This window comes from Ambystoma mexicanum, chromosome 4q (assembly GCF_040938575.1).
Source record: "Ambystoma mexicanum isolate Mex_15411 chromosome 4q, UKY_AmexF1_1, whole genome shotgun sequence".
In the NCBI taxonomy this organism is placed as follows: Eukaryota; Metazoa; Chordata; class Amphibia; order Caudata; family Ambystomatidae; genus Ambystoma; species Ambystoma mexicanum.
Genome location: NC_090928.1, coordinates 634,588,354 through 634,607,692, shown reverse-complemented (window position 1 = coordinate 634,607,692; position 19,339 = coordinate 634,588,354). Strand labels below are relative to the sequence as shown.

The window sequence follows — 19,339 nt, the reverse complement described above, 5'->3', positions numbered from 1 at the left end:
ATAGCTGACAGTGTGATGTATGACCTGAAGAAGAAAAGGGGCCCTAATCAACCAATCGTTAAGGTACGGGTACAGGTGGATGGTCCCCCGATGGTGGGCTGCCACTGGGGCCAGACTTTTGGTGAAAACCCTTGGGGAGCACTTGAGGCCGAATGGCTGCACCCTAAATTGATAGTGCAGCCAAGCCCCTGTGAACTGGAGCAAATTCCTGTGGCATTGATGGATTGGGACATGGAAGTGTGTGTTCTACAAATCCAGTCAAGACCATAAATATCCCTGATGAGGTTGCATGAGGATGTGTTGAAGTGTAACTATCCTTAAAGTCTGAGATCTGATGAATTTGTTCAACAGAGTAAGGTCTAGAATTGCCCTCCAACTGCCTGACTTTTTCCTGACCAGGAAATAACTGGAATAAACTCCTGTCATGCTATGACTTTGCGACAAAAGATGTTTCTACACCTTTGTGGTTGGAGGAAAGTTGGGTGGTTGACTTTGAAAATCCAGGTTATGCCCATGAGTCAGTGGACAACACCTATTTGTCTGTGGTGTCGTTGGACCACTCGGCAAGGAAACAGGATAGAAACCCTCCAAGGAAGGGCATGGAAGTGGAGGGGCGGGCTCACTGCCTGGTCAGGCCTGCTTACGAGTTTGACCCCTTGTTTGGGAGGAGCCACGTCGCCGTTGATTGCCTCGTTATGATTGGGACCAGCCCCTGTAGTTGTCATTGGATGTAAAAGTATTGGATCAATAAGACTGACCGATAAGACTCTATAGTCCCTGTTGGATCTTGAAAACTGGGACCTCCTTGAATGAATGGACTGCTGGCATTGCTGCAGGGTACCCAAGGGCCGGGCAGTGTTAGTGTCAGTATTGATGGCGGAGAGAGAGTGTCGTCAACCTTTTTGCCAAAGGGGTCACTGCCGTCAAAAGGCATATCCATGATCTTAGTTTGCAGTTCCAGCCATAAATTGGTAGCCTTCAACCACCTTTGTTGATACAGGACCACACCGTTACCCCCTGGTAGAAACCAGTGCCAGCCATGTCCACTGAAACTGAGATGGCGTAGTCGGAAGCAGCTTCACCCCAGTGAAGAAGTTTAAAAGTCTGCTCCTTGTCGTCCGGAAAGAAATCCAGAAAGGCGCCCACATTATACCACAGTTCCCTATCATTGCAGGAGAGAATAACCAAGGAGTTTGTGGTTTTTCTTGTGGTTGCTGCAGTATAAATAATGTGCTTACCAAAAACGTCCAGCTGCCGCCCTTCCTTGTCAGATTAAACAGCACATGGAGAAGAAATGTTGGCGGTGCATTTGCAAACAGTTGCAGAGTCCACAGAATCAAGACTAGACTGGGTTTGTAGGCATTTAGATGCGCTATCCGGGGCCCTGTATTTCTTTCGGACCGATCCTTTTTTCAAGGAGGCATAAAGGGGTTATTCATGCTTATTTGGCCATCCTCCCAGATGTTATCAGCACAGGAATCGACACAGCAGTCTTCTGTGCCTGTTCCGTGCACTGGTACAGGAAGACTGACTTCCTCTGTTCGTCTGGAAACAAACCAAACATCCTAGCAGCTTTGAACATGAGAGAATGAAAAGTATCAATCTTGTCAGGCAGGGAATCTCAGATGGGTGGATCATCAGGTTCGCCATTCGCTGGAAAGAGGTCATCAAACTGATCCGTTGTAATATGAGTAGAGGCACTACCCTCAGAAGCGTATTCCACGGACGCAGATTCTGATGGATCAACAGGCGAGCAAGAAGCCAATTGGGAGATGCAGCTACGGCGTCCAGGTGGAGCAGGGGTAGCAGGGAGCTCATGTGGAGCGGTCAGGACCAACGGTACCCTGTACTGCAATTTTGACACTAGATTCTGCAGAGTAGACAAAATGTCCAGTGATGGGAAGTGTGGCAATACAGGTTGAGGGGCAGCAGGAACACAAGGGGTACGTGGTGGCTGCATGATCAGAAGTGGCTCAGCCGGCGGCATTGACGAAAGAACTTCTTCCTCTCAGTCATCCAAAAACACACGCTCCAGACCCTCAAATTCAGTGTCCATCACAAGTTTCAAGTAGTGCTCAGGGGTTCCTGGGAAGGGATGGGGACTGAAGGAGGAACAAAGAATCAGCGCAACAGGGGTTGTCTGAATCGAAGCGAGCCGCAGGAAACAGTTGGGGGCTGTGGTCAGGTGGCTGGTTAAAAAACAGCAGAAGATGGGGGGTGCTGTTGAGCAGCCTGAGCGATGGCTGCCTAGCTTTGGAGCTCCGTGCCCAGACATCGTTTATCCGACATAATCGGCGGTTAGATTCCTCATCCTGCATCTGTATCTTTTACCCTGTGTGGCGGACGCCTCGAGCTACATTAGCTCCCAATCCCGAAGGATATCGGAGCTCTACAGCCCAACGACGACTGCTTGTCTCCTGTCTGGGTGTGCAGCCTGGCTGGTGGCCATTTCGGACTAGGCCGTGTGGAGCTGCCGCGCACCCACTGGAGTGCCACTATCCGGCTGTGCCCTTCATCTGCAGCGACCGGGCACCGACTGGAGCAACGAACACTTTCTTCACCTTTGTGCTGCCCGTGTGACCCTGGCCGCTCCTGCCCCCCTCCACCGGCTGTGCGCTGCGGGGGACCTGCACCCAGCCTGCTCCGCAGCGGGCGCCGGGCCTGCCTCCCATCAGGGTGGCATCTGCTGGCCGACAAGGAGCAGCCCCCTGGGTCTGCGGGCCTGGCCTCTTGCTGCCTCTGCCGCACTGCAGCATTCACGGCCCGACACGGGCTGCCCGCCGGGGTGTGGTACGCGGCGGGCAGCCCGCGTTCATCCGCTGCCCCTGCAGTGCGCACACAGTGCCCTAGCGCACGATAGGACAGGACTTGCTGGCGCAGCCCTAAGCTGCTAGTGTGCAGCTCTCCCCCAAACCCCCCGGCGGGACCCTGATTCTCTCCCTCGACCACCATCAGGAGCTGTATCTGCTTCGATACAGGTGAGGAGCTGGGAGGGGTTGCCTGCTGTGCTCTGTATACTCCCTGTCACTGGACTGGCACAGACCCGCACCTCTCTCTCCATCTGACACTGGGTCACCCAGGCATGTGGCCCGTGCTGTGGATCCTGGTCCCCACGCCCGAGGACCTGACCACTGCCAACCATCCAGTCCACCAGCATCGGTTCACCCTCCCTCATTACCACCACTGACATCTGGAGAGTGGTCCGTATCCCACGAGGGGGCTCCCACGGCCTGCCTGCCGCTGAGTCCCGCCCGCACTACAGTGCAATCCACTCTATTAATGCTCCTGTACTCACCGGCATTACTCTTTGCAACTAAACTGGCTTCAGATTCAACCGCCGCAATTGCAAGAACCACCACTTGGCGGTAGCGGTCTGCCCACACACCTATATCGCTACTGACCTTGTCTGCGGGGGCGAGACCTCTGGGGCCTCCACCATTGCACACCTGAAATGTCACTGCTGGGTGGCCGATCTGTTGTAACTAAGCTCATCCCTGTCTAGTCCTCACAGACATATAACCCTGCTCTGCTGAGTCATTACCTCAACATCTCATCGCCCCTTGCCGCAACAACGGGCGTGAACCACCCCTATCTGGTCCATAGTGACCGACCCCATCTCCTAACTGTCATTTACTCTACATTCTTCCATCCCCAGCCACCTAGCCATGTCTAACAGATCCTGTGGCACTAATAAAAAACTCTAAGGGATGTGATCTTTGTATCCCCTTTTCTGATCCACCCTTATAATAGATGTGCTTCTAATCAGCTCTATTATGTGTTTTGGCAATTATAATACCAATGAATGCAGCTGTGAGGAGCAGCAATAGATTTTCTCTCCTCATCTGTTTTTAGTATTAGCCTTGTTTAACATTTTGGATGTCTGTCACTGTGTGTTGAGTCGTGAGTGAAAGATGCACTATGAATGGCAAGTATGAATGATGTTTTAGCCTATTTAGGCACATTCTGCTGCTGTATTGCAATGTCAAATTTATTAGTGTTTATTAAATGGTAATTAAATTGCTTTTCTATTTTTGTATCACCTTAAATAAACTTTGATACATTGATGTAAATGATGTTGTGGTCTAGCCACATTTTTCCGCTTTTCATGTCCTAATAATACTCTGGTTCAGAGGTCGGAGTTTTCCTGCTCCTTTCAGGTTTTGCACTAATAAAATGGGAACCATGGATAAATTCATCAAAGCAACGCCTAGGACTGAGTCCGGTCAGTCATCCTGAACCCAAGATGAACCTGATTCACGCCCGAGCACACCAACCCCTGACCTTACTGCAATGATGGAATCCATGGCAAAAAACATTGCCTCTTTCCAAGAGAAATTAGACGACATAAATGCCAATGTTGCATCGCTCAAATCTCGACTGGACCAGGCCGGGACCAGGATCACTGAAGCAGAAACTAGAATTGGAGCCACTGAAGATGGTCTGCACACCCTTCAGGACACTGTTGCTTCCCTAACATGCGACATGAAGACCGTAAAAGCAAAATGCGATGATTTAGAATCCAGATCACGCAGGAATAACATTCGGATTATCGGGGTCCCGGAAAATGCGCTCAAGGGCCGCATGGATCTGCCGGTCAAAAATCGGCTCAAGGACTTGCTCGACAATCCTGATCTGTCCCCTTTCTTTACTGTTGAGCGCGTCCATCGCTCCCAGGCACCACGACCGAAACCTGGAGATTTACCAAGGCCCATCATCGCTAGGATTCTCAATTATAGGGACAGAGATCTCATCCTCCGTCTGTCACGTGATAAGGGTGAACTCCGCCTTGGCTCCCAGGTCATTAGGATCTTCGCCGATTTCTCTGTGGGGGTGCAGCAGGAGAGGCGCCAGTTTCTTGGCGTGAGAAAGCTGCGCAGAGGGCGAAACATCCTGTATGCAATACTGTGCCCAGCTCGACTCAAATTCACTTTCAGGGAAAAGCTTTACTTTTTTACCGTCCCGGATGAAGCGGTGAAGTTTACAGAGGCGCAAATACCTCGCCATAATCCGGCTGAAGACCTCATGGACAATGACTGAGTCATAACTTAGCTGGCCTCCTATCGCCTCCATTATGTTCACTGCTATCCGCCTACCATTGGGCCGATAATAGTATTAATCACGTCACCTTTCCACTGCCCCAGCACACGATCGGACAGGACTCGCTGCCGCAGCCCTAAGCTGCTAGTGTGCAGCTCTGCCCCCCCCCCCCGGACACCAAGATCTTTGCCAAAGTTATAGCTAATTGCTTCCTCCCGATTATGACCCACTTGGTGCGCGAAGACCAAGGGGGCTTTGTGCCTGCGAGATCCACCGCCCACAACATCCGGCGGCTTTTTAATGTCATGGCAAGAATTGACCAAGACTCGAATGCCACGGCTGTCACTCTGGATGCCCAGAAAGCATTCGACATGGTCTCATGAAAATATATGTGGTTGGTACTGGAGACTATTGGTATCGGCCCCAACATGATTGGATATATCAAACTGCTGTACACTACCCCAGTGGCCAGGGTCCGTATCAACTCTCTGACTTCCGTCATAGTCACACTCTTTAGGGGCACCCGCCAAGGCTGTCCATTCTCCCTGATTCTCTTTGCATTAGCAATAGAGCCTATGGGGGACCATGTCAGGACACAACACGCTCACAGAGGGATACGATTGAAGGCCAACCCCGAAATAATATCATTATATGCCGATGACGTATTATTATACATCAGAGACCCCGCCATCTACCTTGACCCCATTCTTCGAGACATCACACGCATTGGCACCTGCTCAGGGTTCACAATTAATTACTCCAAGTCGGAAATCTTTCCCCCTGACTAGCAATACCCCACAACCTGCTTCGGAGTATTCGCACCGCTGGTCCCCTGGGGGCATCAGATACTTAGGTGTCCAGGTGTCCTTGACTAGACGCACCCTGCTGACAGACGACTAAGCAGCCGTTGCGCAGCTCGCTGCATCGAAAATGGCCAGATGGCGCTGCCTCCCTTTGTCCTTCTCTCATCAAAATGATTCTGGTCCCTAAACTGTTGTACGTTTTTAGTAACGTTCTGATCTGGCCAGGTAGACAGTACTTCACGTCTCTACACAAAGTATGTGCGCAGTTCTTATGGCACTCGGGTGCGGTTCGTAAAAAATGGTCAGACATGGTACTTCTATATGAGAAGGGGGGTTCACAGCGCCAGATCTGCTGTTGTACTGGACGGCGGCACAGGCCCAATATGCCACGTACTGGTATCCAGGTCTTTTAATCTGCCCACACGTCAAATTAGAGTCGCTGGCTGCAGATAAAACTAATATTATGACCCTGATATTTCATCGGGAATACTCTCCCGACTCTACACTCGACCCAGTGGCGGCTACACTATTTGCATGGAACCGCCTCCTAAGCGGGGCAGCTGACTCATGCCCCTACTATAAATGGCTCCATGCTTGGAGGTTCCTGGGGCTGAAGCCCACATATGATGCTACTCTAGCCCACCACTGGGGCGCTTTAGGCTACCATGCAATTGCTGATTTCTTTCCCAACGGGAAGTTCATTGATCCACAGTCATGGAAACAGGGCCACTCTGGATCTGCACTTGAGATGTTACAATATTATAGGCTTCGCACCGCCTTCCGTGCCAGGTGGCCCACCTTCCCGAACAAACCCCCTGATAGTCCTGAAGTCGCCTACATAGCCAACTCAAGTGGTACTCGTGGCGTCGTCTCCTCTCTGTACAAGCTGTCGCTGGCTAGTATACCTGACCGGCCCTCTAGGACACGCACCGAATGGGCAGACGAACTGGGCATGGAACTATCAGATCAATTGTGGAAGAAAATGTGCTCACACACAAATAAAGTCTTCCTTAATTTCCGCCACCGAGCCATGCAATTTAAACTGCTTAATAGACTGTACTACACCCCACGCAGAATCTCCAGGTTCTCGAATACTGATACACAGACATGCGCTCGTTGTGGAGAAAAGTGTGCCGATCACCTACATATGTTCTGGGCATGTTGCAAGTTGGACAACGTCTGGGAAGAGATCCTGAGGGTCCTAATTGAAATCACAGGTGGAGTGGTTGATCCCGGCCCATTCGGAGTCCTGTTCGGGGTCTGGGGAATTGTGGGCGCTAGGCAAGACGCAACATTTCTGAACATAAGCTGTATGATAGCCAACAAATGTGTGCTTCAGTGCTGGAAAAATCACCCCCCCCCCAACCTTTCAGAGGTGGCTTAGTACACTTGCCTGGTCCCGGACCTGCGAAGAGGAATACTTGACCATGCTCCCTGTACACTCCCGTCCGAAGAATGTGTGGTCTTCCTTTAATAGTTATCTCAATAATATGTCTGAAAATGCAGCTGATGGTAGCTCGCCTCTGGTTTCACCGGATTGCTCTTAAATGTTACGATGCTTTATTAATCATTGCTTCTCCCTGGATTGCTGTAGTACCTATATATTACCTGTATATTGCACCAGTTGTGTATTGAATGTACATTGTGCTCCAACATGTGTGCTCACTGTAAACCTCTGCCTATAAATAAAAGTAAAAAAAAAAACTGCAGATTTTGTGATCGACAAAGTGGTTACTGTTGTTGATGCGGTGGATGCCTTAGTCATCGATGATGTAACGGCCAGAGACATCGACTGAGTCGCCAACAATGACATCAATGGAGTGGTGGACTAGGACTTAGACGGGTTGGAAGACGACCTGCTGCTCTAGGCAGACAACGATGAAGAGCATGTTGACAGGGTCGTTTTCTTCATGGACCGATGTGTCGTAGACGCTGAAGACGTTGGTGGAGGAGCCTGTTGAAGCCATCACTGCAGCCTTCATAGAGTCAATCTTGTTAGGTGGAGGCTTAGGTACATCTGCTGCCTTATCTTTGGCAGACTGAGCACGGGTGGTATGTTTTTTCTTTACCCTCTACACAATGGAAGACCCCTCATGGGATCTGGACCTCTAAGAAGATGGAACATGATCCTGGGATCTGTTGTGGTGGAGTGAAGCGTGACTGCATGGAAACGGAGCCCGAACCACAGTACCCTCATCTAGCCAAGTTACTAACCTTCTGTGCCGGTCTCAGAGAGTCTTACTAGAAAAGGAATGGGAAAAGGTATACAAGTTGACATTGTGTTTGGGATACAGGCAGTAAATACACTCCACATGTTGGTCTTCCACATAGATATTCTTTAAGTGGCAGGCGGAGCATGTCCACAACAGGCTTTTCTAAGCCTTTGGTTCTGGATGAGCCATGGTGGGGTGAAAAGGAAGCATTCAACAGGCCTCAACGCTGAGGTGGCAAAGGTTTGCCTAGAAGGGGAGTACTGGAGGAGATGTACAAATACACCCAACCACTGCAATCTGGAAGAACTCAGCAGAGATCTTAAATAAATGCAAAAATATTGATGAACTCTGGAGAAAAAAAGTATGTAGATCAGCAAATGGAGATGAGAACTTTGGGAGGGCGCCCAACACTCGAGTATCGGGTAAAAAATCTAAAGATGGCCTCCAGGGGTGGCGCTAAGGGAGTCTCTGCCTAGTGGCAGTGGGGCAATATGACCCAAAACAACTAAGACAACATTAAAGCGACTGCAGTTTCAAAGTCAGATGAAAATGGCTTTAACATTACAGATGATTACCAGCCTGATGGGGAATATTCAAACAGCATGTGAACCTATGAAAAATCCAATGTTGGAGAACACACACTTAAAGACATTAGCACTACAAAAACATCAGCGAGAAGCTTTGAATCGTGGAAGGTAGGGGAATTACAAAAGATTGCAGACTTTCTGGAGGGCGGCCTCCCCATAACATTCGAGAGATGCAAGGAACAGTTTGGGGTGGGGGAATCAGAGAGGTGCCACTACGCCCAACTCCGGCATTGGTTATCACACAAAGAGATCAGGGAAAGGGGATCCAGGGATCTAATAGCTCTGGAGCTCTCGCTCCTGTCACCCCCCTCCAGGGGCAGAATCTCAACGCTATACCGTCTACTAAACAGAACCGATCCCTCTAAAAAAGAAAATATATGCTAGATTGGGAGAGAGATCTGGGCAGAGAGGTAGACGTGGAGGAATGGGTGAAAATCTGGGCAAGACTCCATAAGAGTATGCAATGCATCTCGAACAGAGAAGGCGGCTATAAACTGTGCTACATCACCCCAGAACAGCTACACAAAGCCAAACCTGAAATCTCAGCAAGCTGCTGGCGCGGATGTAAAGAGCGGGGCACACTGTTCCACATGGTTTGGTCCTGACCGCAGGCCGAAAGGTACTGGAGGGAGGTGGTGGGTCACATCAGCGATCTAACTGGGATCACCTTCCCTTGGGACCCCGAAATAATCCTTCTGGGAGAGACGGGAGGGGGGATTTCCGCTCAACAGCCATATCCCACGCCTGTGCACCCATCTGCTCCTAGCCGCAAAAGTAGCGCTACCCCGGCTCTGGAAAAATGCTGAGGGACCATCAATTCACCTATGGTGGTCAAAATGTTGGGAGATCGTTGTGGCGGAGAAAGTCACAGCAATACGCATGGGCCGCCTGAACAATTTTCAAAATGTATGGGCCCCTTTTATGTGTGAGAGGCAGGGGGAATGAGGGCGAGAGTCATTAAGCGTAGATGCGCGACCAAGGCGAACCATTGATACCTATAGTGAGCGGCCCCTAAGGCAGCAATTTAACTGTGTGTAACATATGTTGTTGACAACTATATGTCGGATGATAACATGTACATGTTTGTTGGAAAACACAATAAAATTGTTGAAAAAAACCCATAAAATATTAGGTTTAAATGTTTTTCATAGGCTCTTCAATACAGTTTTTATGATCACATACAGTAGTTGACAAGTGCCCTCGAGGCCCTGCATGATACCACTAGCGAATTGTGGCTTTTGAGCCAATAACACTCTGGATTCGAGGAAAATCTGTCCAATGTTACCATTCGGAGTACTGCATGAGCCTATATTTCCTGAGATGAAGAGAACTGCTGGCTAAAAAGCCAGGACTGGCCGAATGTTTTGCACTTGATATTGTGTTACTTGCCAGCTATGCATATATTCATTTTGCATTCATAAAACGTTTCACTTTGACCTTGGTATATATTAAAACATATTGAGAACCTATACAGACATACCCAAGTTCTTTGTCGTTATTGTTTTCAAACCAACAACTTGCAGTGCTCCAGCTCCAAGAACTAGCTGACAGCTCCTTGAGTTAAAATACTGTTAAGAGTGAAAAGAAAGAAAAAAAAAAAAACGTGTCACCTTTGGCTTCAGAGGGGGAAAGTAAAACTGCAATTAAAACAGCAACAGTCGTTGGACGAATCATATTTTGGTATTCAAGAACATAGTAATTAGGCCATCACATTTTTATAATGGAAAGTTAGAACATGCAATTACCACATGGAGTATTGCCTAAATATAAAACAAAATGTGAAATCCCCTAAATCGACATATTGGATTTAAAAAAAAACGATTCCAATCCGGGCATCAGGATAAAGAGATTCTGCTACCTTTTATTACTTTGGATTACTTTGATATTATCACTTTTAATTTATCTGAGTAGATGAGTCCATGAAATTTACAGGAATAAAGAAGCAGCGATAGTGAATAAGAAGAACTGTGATTAGAAAAGAGAAAAAAGTTCAAATATTTTCTTGTATCTATTGGGGGGTGCCCCCAAACACTTCCGATTCCCTATGCGTTTAACCCCATCTCAAGCCTCCCAAGCCCCTCCCCACTCCTTTTAGCCCCTTACCCCGCCCCCTATATATATTTTTAAACATTTGAAGTTTTTTTTCAGTTTTCTATTTGCTGTTATTGTAGTCTCTGTAATAGTTTTCACTATTATCACTGGATACCGCGATAATCCATTTGATATGCTCCTGAATTATTTTGCTTGCAAACGTCGTCTCTCAGATCAGGTAAACTCTCCATCTAACAAAAAAGTTTGTGCTACAGGTAATGCATGGAGTCATTTCCAAAGACATTCTTTGAAGGAGATGCATATTCATCAGATTAAGAATTTGAGGAGAGGGGGGTGGGTGACACAGAAGTTGACAGGAAGACAAACCTCACACGGAGAAACTTGGTGGCGATAGTTTGAGATGCCTGACTGATCACGCACAACTAGGATCCATGCTATGGAACAAGTTACTTACCTGTAACTGTTGTTCTCCAGCATGGGTCTGGCATGGATTCACATGCTCATGAATATTCCCCGTCGTCAGGCTGGGAATCCTTGGTAAAGAAAAAAATCAGTTCCAGTTTCGTTTCTGAACCGTCTTTCGCCTAATAACCAATCACTGGTCTCTGGGTCATACTGCCCCCAGCCAATGACTGCCCTCTTCCTAAGCCTCTCCTCTGGCAGCCATCCTCAGATTTGGTAGCACGTAAAGTGGCAGTAGGACCAAGTGAAGAGCCGCAGAGGGGTAGGAGGGAGGGTTCGCGTGTGAATCCATGCCAGACACATGCTGGAGAACAACAGTTAGTTCAGTAACTTGTTCCTTCTCCAGCATGGGGTCTGTCATGGATTCACATGCTCATGAATACAAGAATACATAGCAGTACACGCATACACAACCACAGGAGGTGGCAAGGCTCAACATTAAGCATCTCATACCTCCTCACCAGGCCCACCTTCAGGCGAACAGGTTGCGCAGCACTGCCTGGCCGACTCTGGACTTCTCCCTGGAATCCCGGTCGACGCAGTAGAATCTCGTGAAGGTGTGCGTCGACCTCCAGATAGCAGCCCTGCAGATGTCCAGCAGAGGCACACCAGATAGGAACGCCGTGGTAGCAGCGATCGCTCTGGTCGAATGGGCTCTCGGACGGCCGGGCAATGGACGGTTTGCCAACCAGTGAAAATGCATGATGCAGCCGGAGGGCCATCTGGAAATGGAAGCCTTCGAGAGGGCCTTCCCTTGGTTCACAGGTCCAAAGTTCACAAACGTCTGTGATGTTTTCCAAAAACTCTACGTGCGGTCCACGTAGAACCTCGGCGCTCTAGCTACATCCAGCGAGTGCAAAGTCCTCTCGGCCGGTGACGAAGGCGACAGGAAGAAAACAGGTAACACCAAGGGCTCGTTGAGATGAAAGTCCAATGGCACCTTGGGCATGAACGAGGGGTGCGTCCTCAGCACCACCCTCGTCTCGTGGAAAGTCAGGTGTGGAGGCTTGGAAGAGAGGGCCTGGATCTCTCCCACCCATCGTGCGGAGGTGATGGCCACAAGAAACGCTGTTTTCCACGACAGGAACTTCAACGGCGCCGAATGCAGAGGCTCGAATGCCGGCCCCATGAGCCTGGTTAGCACCACGTTCAGCTCCCACGCCGGGGCCGGAGCCTTCACCGGCGGGAACGATCGGAACAGTCCCTTCATGAACTCCTTCACCAGGCGATGGGACCACAGGGATGAGCGCCCCAGAGTTCTGATATAACGGGAGAGAGCCGCCAGGTGGATCTTGATGGAGGCATGGGCCAGCCCCGCTTTGGCCAGCAACAATAAGTACGGCAGCACTTGAGGGGCCGTAATCCGTAGAGGGTTAATCTTCTGTGCCCGGCACCAGACAGAGAACCTCTTCCATTTGTGTCCATAGCACTTGAGAGTTGAGGACGCCCTGGCCTTTGCAAGCACCTCCTTGCAGTCTGCCGGGATAACGTACCCCCCAGACTCTAGTGCTGCAGGACCAGGCCTGCAAGTTCAGCGACCCCGGGTCGTGATGGAGGATGGCGCCTCCTTCTCTAGCGAGGAGATCCGCGTCCTTCTGCAGTTTGACTGGGGGGACGCTGACAAGTCCAGAAAGTCCGAGAACCAGATCTGTCTCGTCCACGCCGGTGCGACAAGGATCATCCTGCACCGGGTCCGCTTGAGTTGGTTGATGTCGCAGCAGCAACGGCAACGGTGGGAACGCATACAGAAACAGGCCGTCCCAGGGGAATGAGAAGGCATCGCCCATGCTCCCCGGCTGGGGAAACCTGCTGACGAACCTCCGGCACTTGCTGTTTGTTGCCGTCGTGAATAGGTCGATCTGGGGATTGCCCCATCGTTGGAATAGACGATCCACTTGATCCTGCTGCAGTTCCCACTCGTGGCACGAGCGCAGCTCCCTGCTGAGTGAGTCGGCAATGGTGTTCTTTATTCCTGCCAGGTGGAAGGGTACCAGAAACATCCCTTGGGCGATGGCCTAGTGCCACAGATCCTGGGCCTCCTTGGATAGGGCTGGGGATCTGGTGTCTCCCTGCTTCCGTATGTAGAACATCGTGGTGGTGTTGTCGGTGAAGATCCTCACCACCTTGCCCTTGAGGGACAGAAGGAACGACCTGAGGGCCCAGAACACAGCTCGGAGCTCCAGGACGTTGATGTGTAGTGACCTATCATCCGGAACCAAAGGCCTCTTGCATGGATATCTCCGGTGTGCACTCCCCATCCCTCCAGGGAGGCATCCGTCTTCACGTCTCCTGATGTACTGGGGTCTGGAAGTCCGTACCCGCCGCCAGATGCATGCGGGTGCCCTACCACCGGATCGCTTGGCGGAAGGTCCCGTTGAGCGAGATCCTGTCTTCAAAGCTACCCGGCACTTGCATCCAACGGGGGAAGAGAAATTCTTGCAGTGGACGCATCTGCAGATTGCACAGGCGCACTAGGTAGATGCATGAGGACATGCCGAGAAGGGACTTGCAACAGCTGCTGCACCTTGCCCAGGATGGCCTTCGTCCTTTCCTCTGACGGAGAGGCCAATCGCGCTACTGTGTCGAGTTTGGCCCCCAGAAACAGTGCGACCTGCGACAGAACCAGGTGGGATTTCGAGAAGTTGATGGAGAATCCCAGATACGTGAGCAGTTGGACGGTCTTCGCTGTGTGCCTGACGACTAGTTGTCTTGTCTTTGCTCGGATGAGCCAATCGTCCAGGTAGGGGTAGATGTGGATCCCCTGCAGGCACAGCCACGCCGCCACAGGTGCTAGGCACTTGGTGAATACCCTGGGTGCCGACTTCAATCTTAACGGAAGGGCCTTGAACTGGTAGTGCCGCCCTTGGACTTCGAATCTGAGAAACTTTCGATGTCCGTTTAGAATGGGGATGTGAAAGTAAGTATCCTCCAAGTCCAGCGACGATAGGAAGTCTCCTTCCTCCAGCTGCCCAGCAAGTGCTGGATAGTGACCAACCGGAACTTCTGGGCCTTGATGCACTTGTTGAAACGACGCAGGTCCAGGATGGGTCGCCAACCGCCGGTCTTCTTTCTTACAAGGAAGTATCGCGAGTACACTCCGGAGCCCCGGAGCCTCTTTGGGACGAGCTTGATGGCTCCTTTCTTCAGCATCGCCCTTACTTCCAGCAGCAGTTGAGGGATGTGGTTTTCCTTCCTGGCCACAGGTGGAATGCGGGGGCATTTTTTCAGGAACTCGAGAGTGTGTCTGCAGGCCAGGGCATCCAGCACCCATCTGTCGGTGGAGATGGACTCCCACAGGCTGATGAACTTCGCCAGCTGGCCTCCCACCGGGGTGCTCAGGTGGGGGCCTGATGCTACGAGCGGTTCAGTCTTGATTGGCAGCGGCCTTGCCGCCTTGGCCTCCTTGACGACGAGATCCTCCTGACTTGCCGCGTCCTCTGTAGGCCTCCTGGGACGAGGAGCGGGCCGCCTGCCGGTACGTCGAGGAGCCGCCGCCGAATCCTTTGGAGGCACCTTGCTTGCCTGCGGAGTTCCGAAAGGGCGGCCGTCGTTGCTGCAAAACTCCCAAGGCCCGAGACGTCTCTGTGTCGGCCTTGATGGCCTGCAGTTACTCGTCCACGGTCTTGCCAAACAGGTTGTTCCCGTCGAAGGGCATGTCCCAAACTCTGGTTTGCACGTCCTGGTGGAAACTGGTGTCAGCAATGTCTGTGGCCACCATTCTGCCGTGGTCCAACGCCACCTCGCCTTCCTGTAGGATCTCCAGGGCCTCTGCCCTCTTGTCGTCCGGGAGGAAGTCCAGCAGAAGAGTGATCTTAAACCAAAGCTCCCTGTCGTAGCGGGCCACAATCGCTAGGGCGTTGGCCGCTTTAATCGTCGTCGCAGCCAAGATGACCCGTTGTCCCATGGCGTCCAGTTTCTTCCCCTCGCCGTCCGGCGGGGAGGTTGAAGTTGAGGCCGCCGCCGAGACGACCGAATCCGGGGTCGGCTGCGCCCTAAGGCAGAAAGGGGCGGAATCCGGGACCCGGTACTTCTTCTCGTACCGGTCTCTCTTGGCAGGAGTCGTGGATGGGTTCTTCAGGAGCGATAGCCCCTCGCCCCAGATGTCGTCAAGTAACGGGACCGAGAGGACCATTTTCCTCTTGGCCTCAGGCCGTTGATAGAGGAAGCCTTTCTTCTTCTGTTCTTCGGGGCAGAGCTCGAAGAGCTCGGGTGCCCTGGCGATCATGGCGTGGAAGGAGCCAATTTCGTGGGGGAGGCCCGATGAGGTGACGATGGCAGGCTCTGTTCCCGTGTCCTCCCTAGGATCAGGGGAAGGAGATGAAGGCTGTGAGGGCCGCGAAGGGTGGAAGGGCGGGGGGGATGAACTCTCCTCCGCTTGCTTGGAGGGCTTCCCGATGGGCCAGGCTCTGCTGGGTCGTCCCTCGGGGGTAAGGGCAACCTCGTCCTTATCTCCGTACATAAGGCCTGGATCACCATCAAGATGGCTCCTGAGTTGTCCTCTGGCCCGGGTACCGGCTGCAACGGTTGGGGAGTGGGATCCTCTGCCTCCACGGGACCCTCCCGTGGGACCGGACCTCCTCGAACTTCTTGTTCAAGATCTTCATGACTCCAGCCAGCTCCTCCTCAGAGGCTGCATCTGTGTCCGTGATGGCCACCGGCCCCCCCACTCTTTTTCCACCAGTGTTCTCACGGGGGTTTTATCAATGGGTTGAAAAGAGGATTGCCTCCGCGGTGGCAGGGAAACTCTGGGCCCCGAGGTCGCCTCCACTGGGGTAGCCTCCACAGGCTTCTCCAGGGCCGCCACAACTCCCTCGATAGAGGCCTTAGCCGGGTGAATCAAGGTCTTCACAACTTGAGGCGCGCTTGAGGCCTTCACCTTGGGGGGAGGGTCACCGCCTCGCTCCCCCTCGGCTGTCTCCGTCAGGATCGACCGGGACCTCTCCAGAAGCTTACCCGGGTTCTCAGATTTCCTCTTCCCCGAGCCAGAGCGTTGGCTTGTGGTTGATGGCGTCGGTGAAAGGGCGCCCTGTCTTCCAGCCGAGGAGCCCGATCGTTCGGCGCTCCCAGTGCCCACAGACTCGCGGTGCTTTGCCTTTTGTTGGGCCCCCGTCGCCGGAGCGCCCTCAAAGGACTTAGAAGACCGCTTGGACCTCTTCTTCTTCTCCTCACCTACCGATGGGCTCTTCCCTTCCAGCCAGTTGGTGAGGCGGATACGCCGATCCCTCACGGTCCGCTCCGACATGTTCTTGCAAAACGCACAGTCCTTCTCCACGTGCATTTTGTCTTCATGAAGGCAGTAGAGGCATCTAGAAAGCTCGTCCTCGAAGACATTCTGCAATCTGCATCCAGGGCAGTTCCTGACCAGCTTGGATCCGGGCGTCGAGCTTCCTTTGTCCTGGGCCATGTCCACGCGGGGTAGGTCTCAAAGATCTTCTGGAATCCTCCAAGAAGCGGAACTCGATGAAAACTTTGCCCTTGAGGGGCGTAGAAAATTCCGAAACGATTCCCTATTGATCAGAAGTAGAAACGGTGGAGCTTGAGGCTCGATTGACCGAAAAAAATGATATTAAACTCTTTGAAAAAACGCAGTAAAAGCTCGAGCGCTATAGCACGAGGATTCCCAACACTTGAACGTGCGGTAAAAATCTAAGGATGGCTGCCAGAGGAGGGGCTTAGGAAGAGGGCAGTCATTGGCTGGGGGCAGTATGACCCAGAGACCAGTGATTGGTTATTAGGAGAAAGACAGTTCAGAAACAAAACTGGAACTGATTTTTTCTTTACCGAGAATTCCCAGCCTGACGACTGGGAATATTCATGAGCAAGTGAACCCATGCCAGACCCCATGCTGGAGAATTTACAGAATCAAAAAGTAGAGAATTCATTTTTAACTAATAGAAAATACGGAAAAAATACCCTTTTTTTATTTGGGGGGTGGGGTGGGTTCCGGCCCAAACCTCTATTTCCCCATATTTAACACCTTAGCCCACCTCCACACACAATATATATATATAAATCAATATTTCTTCGGTATGTTCTATTCGTTAAAAATGTATTCTTTATTTGGTATTCTCTATTATCACTGGATACTGCACAACTAGCGTTCATGACTATCTTATTTGCCAAACCCATTTGTATATCCGTTTAATTGTTCCAACACATTTCCCTTATTGCCAGCTTGAGTATATGCTGCTATTTACCGATGTCAGAAATCTTTTAGAGGTGGGGTGTAGGGTCTTTGGAGAGTACTGCTGTAGTTTCTCTAATGCAGGGGTCTGCAACCTTTGCTATTCCAGATGGTTTGGACTAGAATTCCCCATCAGCCCGATGAAGCATAGTTAATGGTTAGAGAAAACATTGAGTGCTGCATGTTGCAGACCCCTGCTCTAATGAATGGAGGGCCTGCCAGGAAGCCAAGTGGTAATCAGCTGAGAGTGACACATCAGAGAATCGAGGTTCAATCAGATGCAGATTTATATGATCAAAGTAACTTGAAACAAAAATAGTAGGACGGCACAGCCTTGGGTTCCAATAACATACACAACTCTCTGGGATTAGTAACAACTTCCAGCCAGAGTTCTCAGTCACTCTTAGTGGGGGGAGGTTAAAGTACCCCTGCATTTCTTTCTTGGCTCTGTGTCTTCTGCTTTGCCTGATGTTTTCAGCTTGCAGGAAGTCTTCCTTCTATGGGATTCGGACAGCTGTGCATCATATTTTGGACAGCAACCTAAATGAGATTGGGCGGCCATCAAGTCCAGACTCCAAGGCAACAGGCCTAGCAGTGTAGTAAGGAGGGCAGGTGGTTTGGTGCCCTCCTATTTGTGGCCTAGGGGATCTGACACTGGCTACCAGCACTCTCCTCCTTGATGATATGCGATTGCCTCATACCTGGGTAAATGCTCCCTATTTCCACTCCCTTACTTAACTCTCAGTAATGTGCTTTCTGATGGATTTTCCTCCCAAGGATTCCTCATCTAGGATATATTGTCTGCAGTGCATCTATTCTTCAGAAACATTCCCGCCACTTGGGGGGGGGGGGTAGGGGAGGGCATATTGGGTTTGCATTTGCTCCGCCTGACGCAGTAAGCTCAAACAGTCCAAAGATGTTCTCCTCCTAGCGCACTTTCATGCCTCACCAATCTTCAGGGAGGCTGATTTGATGCAGGTGTGCAGGGTTGAATCCCTCTGGTATGTACCAGGAAGTGGCAGCAGGGAATTCTGGTAACTGTAGTTTAGAGCCAGCCAGGATCCAACTCTCCCCCATGTTGTTAGCCCTCAGTGAGGAGGTGGAGGGAGTTACCATCAGAGTGTGGCGCAAGCAACAGGTTGTTGCGAAACACGTCATTTTTTATGTGGCTTCCATGTCCCTGCTGAGGGATCCTTGAATAAAGTAATCAGCTGTGCCACGAGAACTGTCTCCTTGCTGATATGCCATATGTTGGTGGAGGACTGCACTGGCATTGTACTTTGTACGGCCGCTATATTATAAATAAAAAATATATATATATATGATACATTACTCACCGTGATCGTATTTCTGATGCTTGTATCTGCTTAGATTCACATGCTGTGCATAGGCCGACATCTAGTGGAAGCTGCGGAGTATTACTGTTTGTTTTTCGAAACTCGAAAATGGGCGTCGACACAGGGCGTGCCAGTAATACTATCCCTAGTGTGACGTCCACTGTACCCAAGATCCCTCACACGTCTAGGATCCTCAGATTGTATTTTTTCTGACATGAGGTAGCATGAGGAGTAGCGCGAGTACAGATAATCCAAGCAGATAGACAGAAAGGTAAGACTACAAGCAATCATGCGCCTTCTCTCGGAGGGGAGGAAGGGTGGGTCGCATGTGAATCTAAGCAGATACAAGCATCAGAAATACGATTACGGTGAGTAATGTATCCCTTCTGAGGCTTGTGGAATCTGCTTAGATCACATGCTGTGCATAGATTAGCAAGCAGTACCAGAAGAAGGAGGTGGGATGTGAGAAGGGTCATGAGCAAATAAGTGTCTTAGAACCGCTTGTCCCACTTGTGTATCTGCCTTGGAATGGGTGTCAATGCAGTAATGCTGAGTAAAAGTGTGAATAGAGCTCCAAGTAGCTGCTTTGCAAATGGTGTCAAGGGGTACATTTGCAATGAAAGCCAGAGTGGCCCCAATGCCTCTAGTAGAGTGGGCCCTTGGC

The 19,339-nt window shown here is 50.9% G+C and overlaps 1 protein-coding gene across 2 annotated transcripts in view; it reads right to left on the bottom strand.

Moving 5' to 3' along the window:
• Window positions 1-19,339, bottom strand: part of VPS54 (VPS54 subunit of GARP complex) — a 2,536,401-nt gene that overhangs the window by 492,631 nt on the left and 2,024,431 nt on the right. For both annotated transcript variants that reach the window (XM_069608186.1, XM_069608187.1), the window contains one exon: window positions 10,121-10,208. In XM_069608186.1, the coding sequence (XP_069464287.1) occupies window positions 10,121-10,208 (88 nt within the window). The remainder of the gene's footprint in view (window positions 1-10,120; window positions 10,209-19,339) is intronic.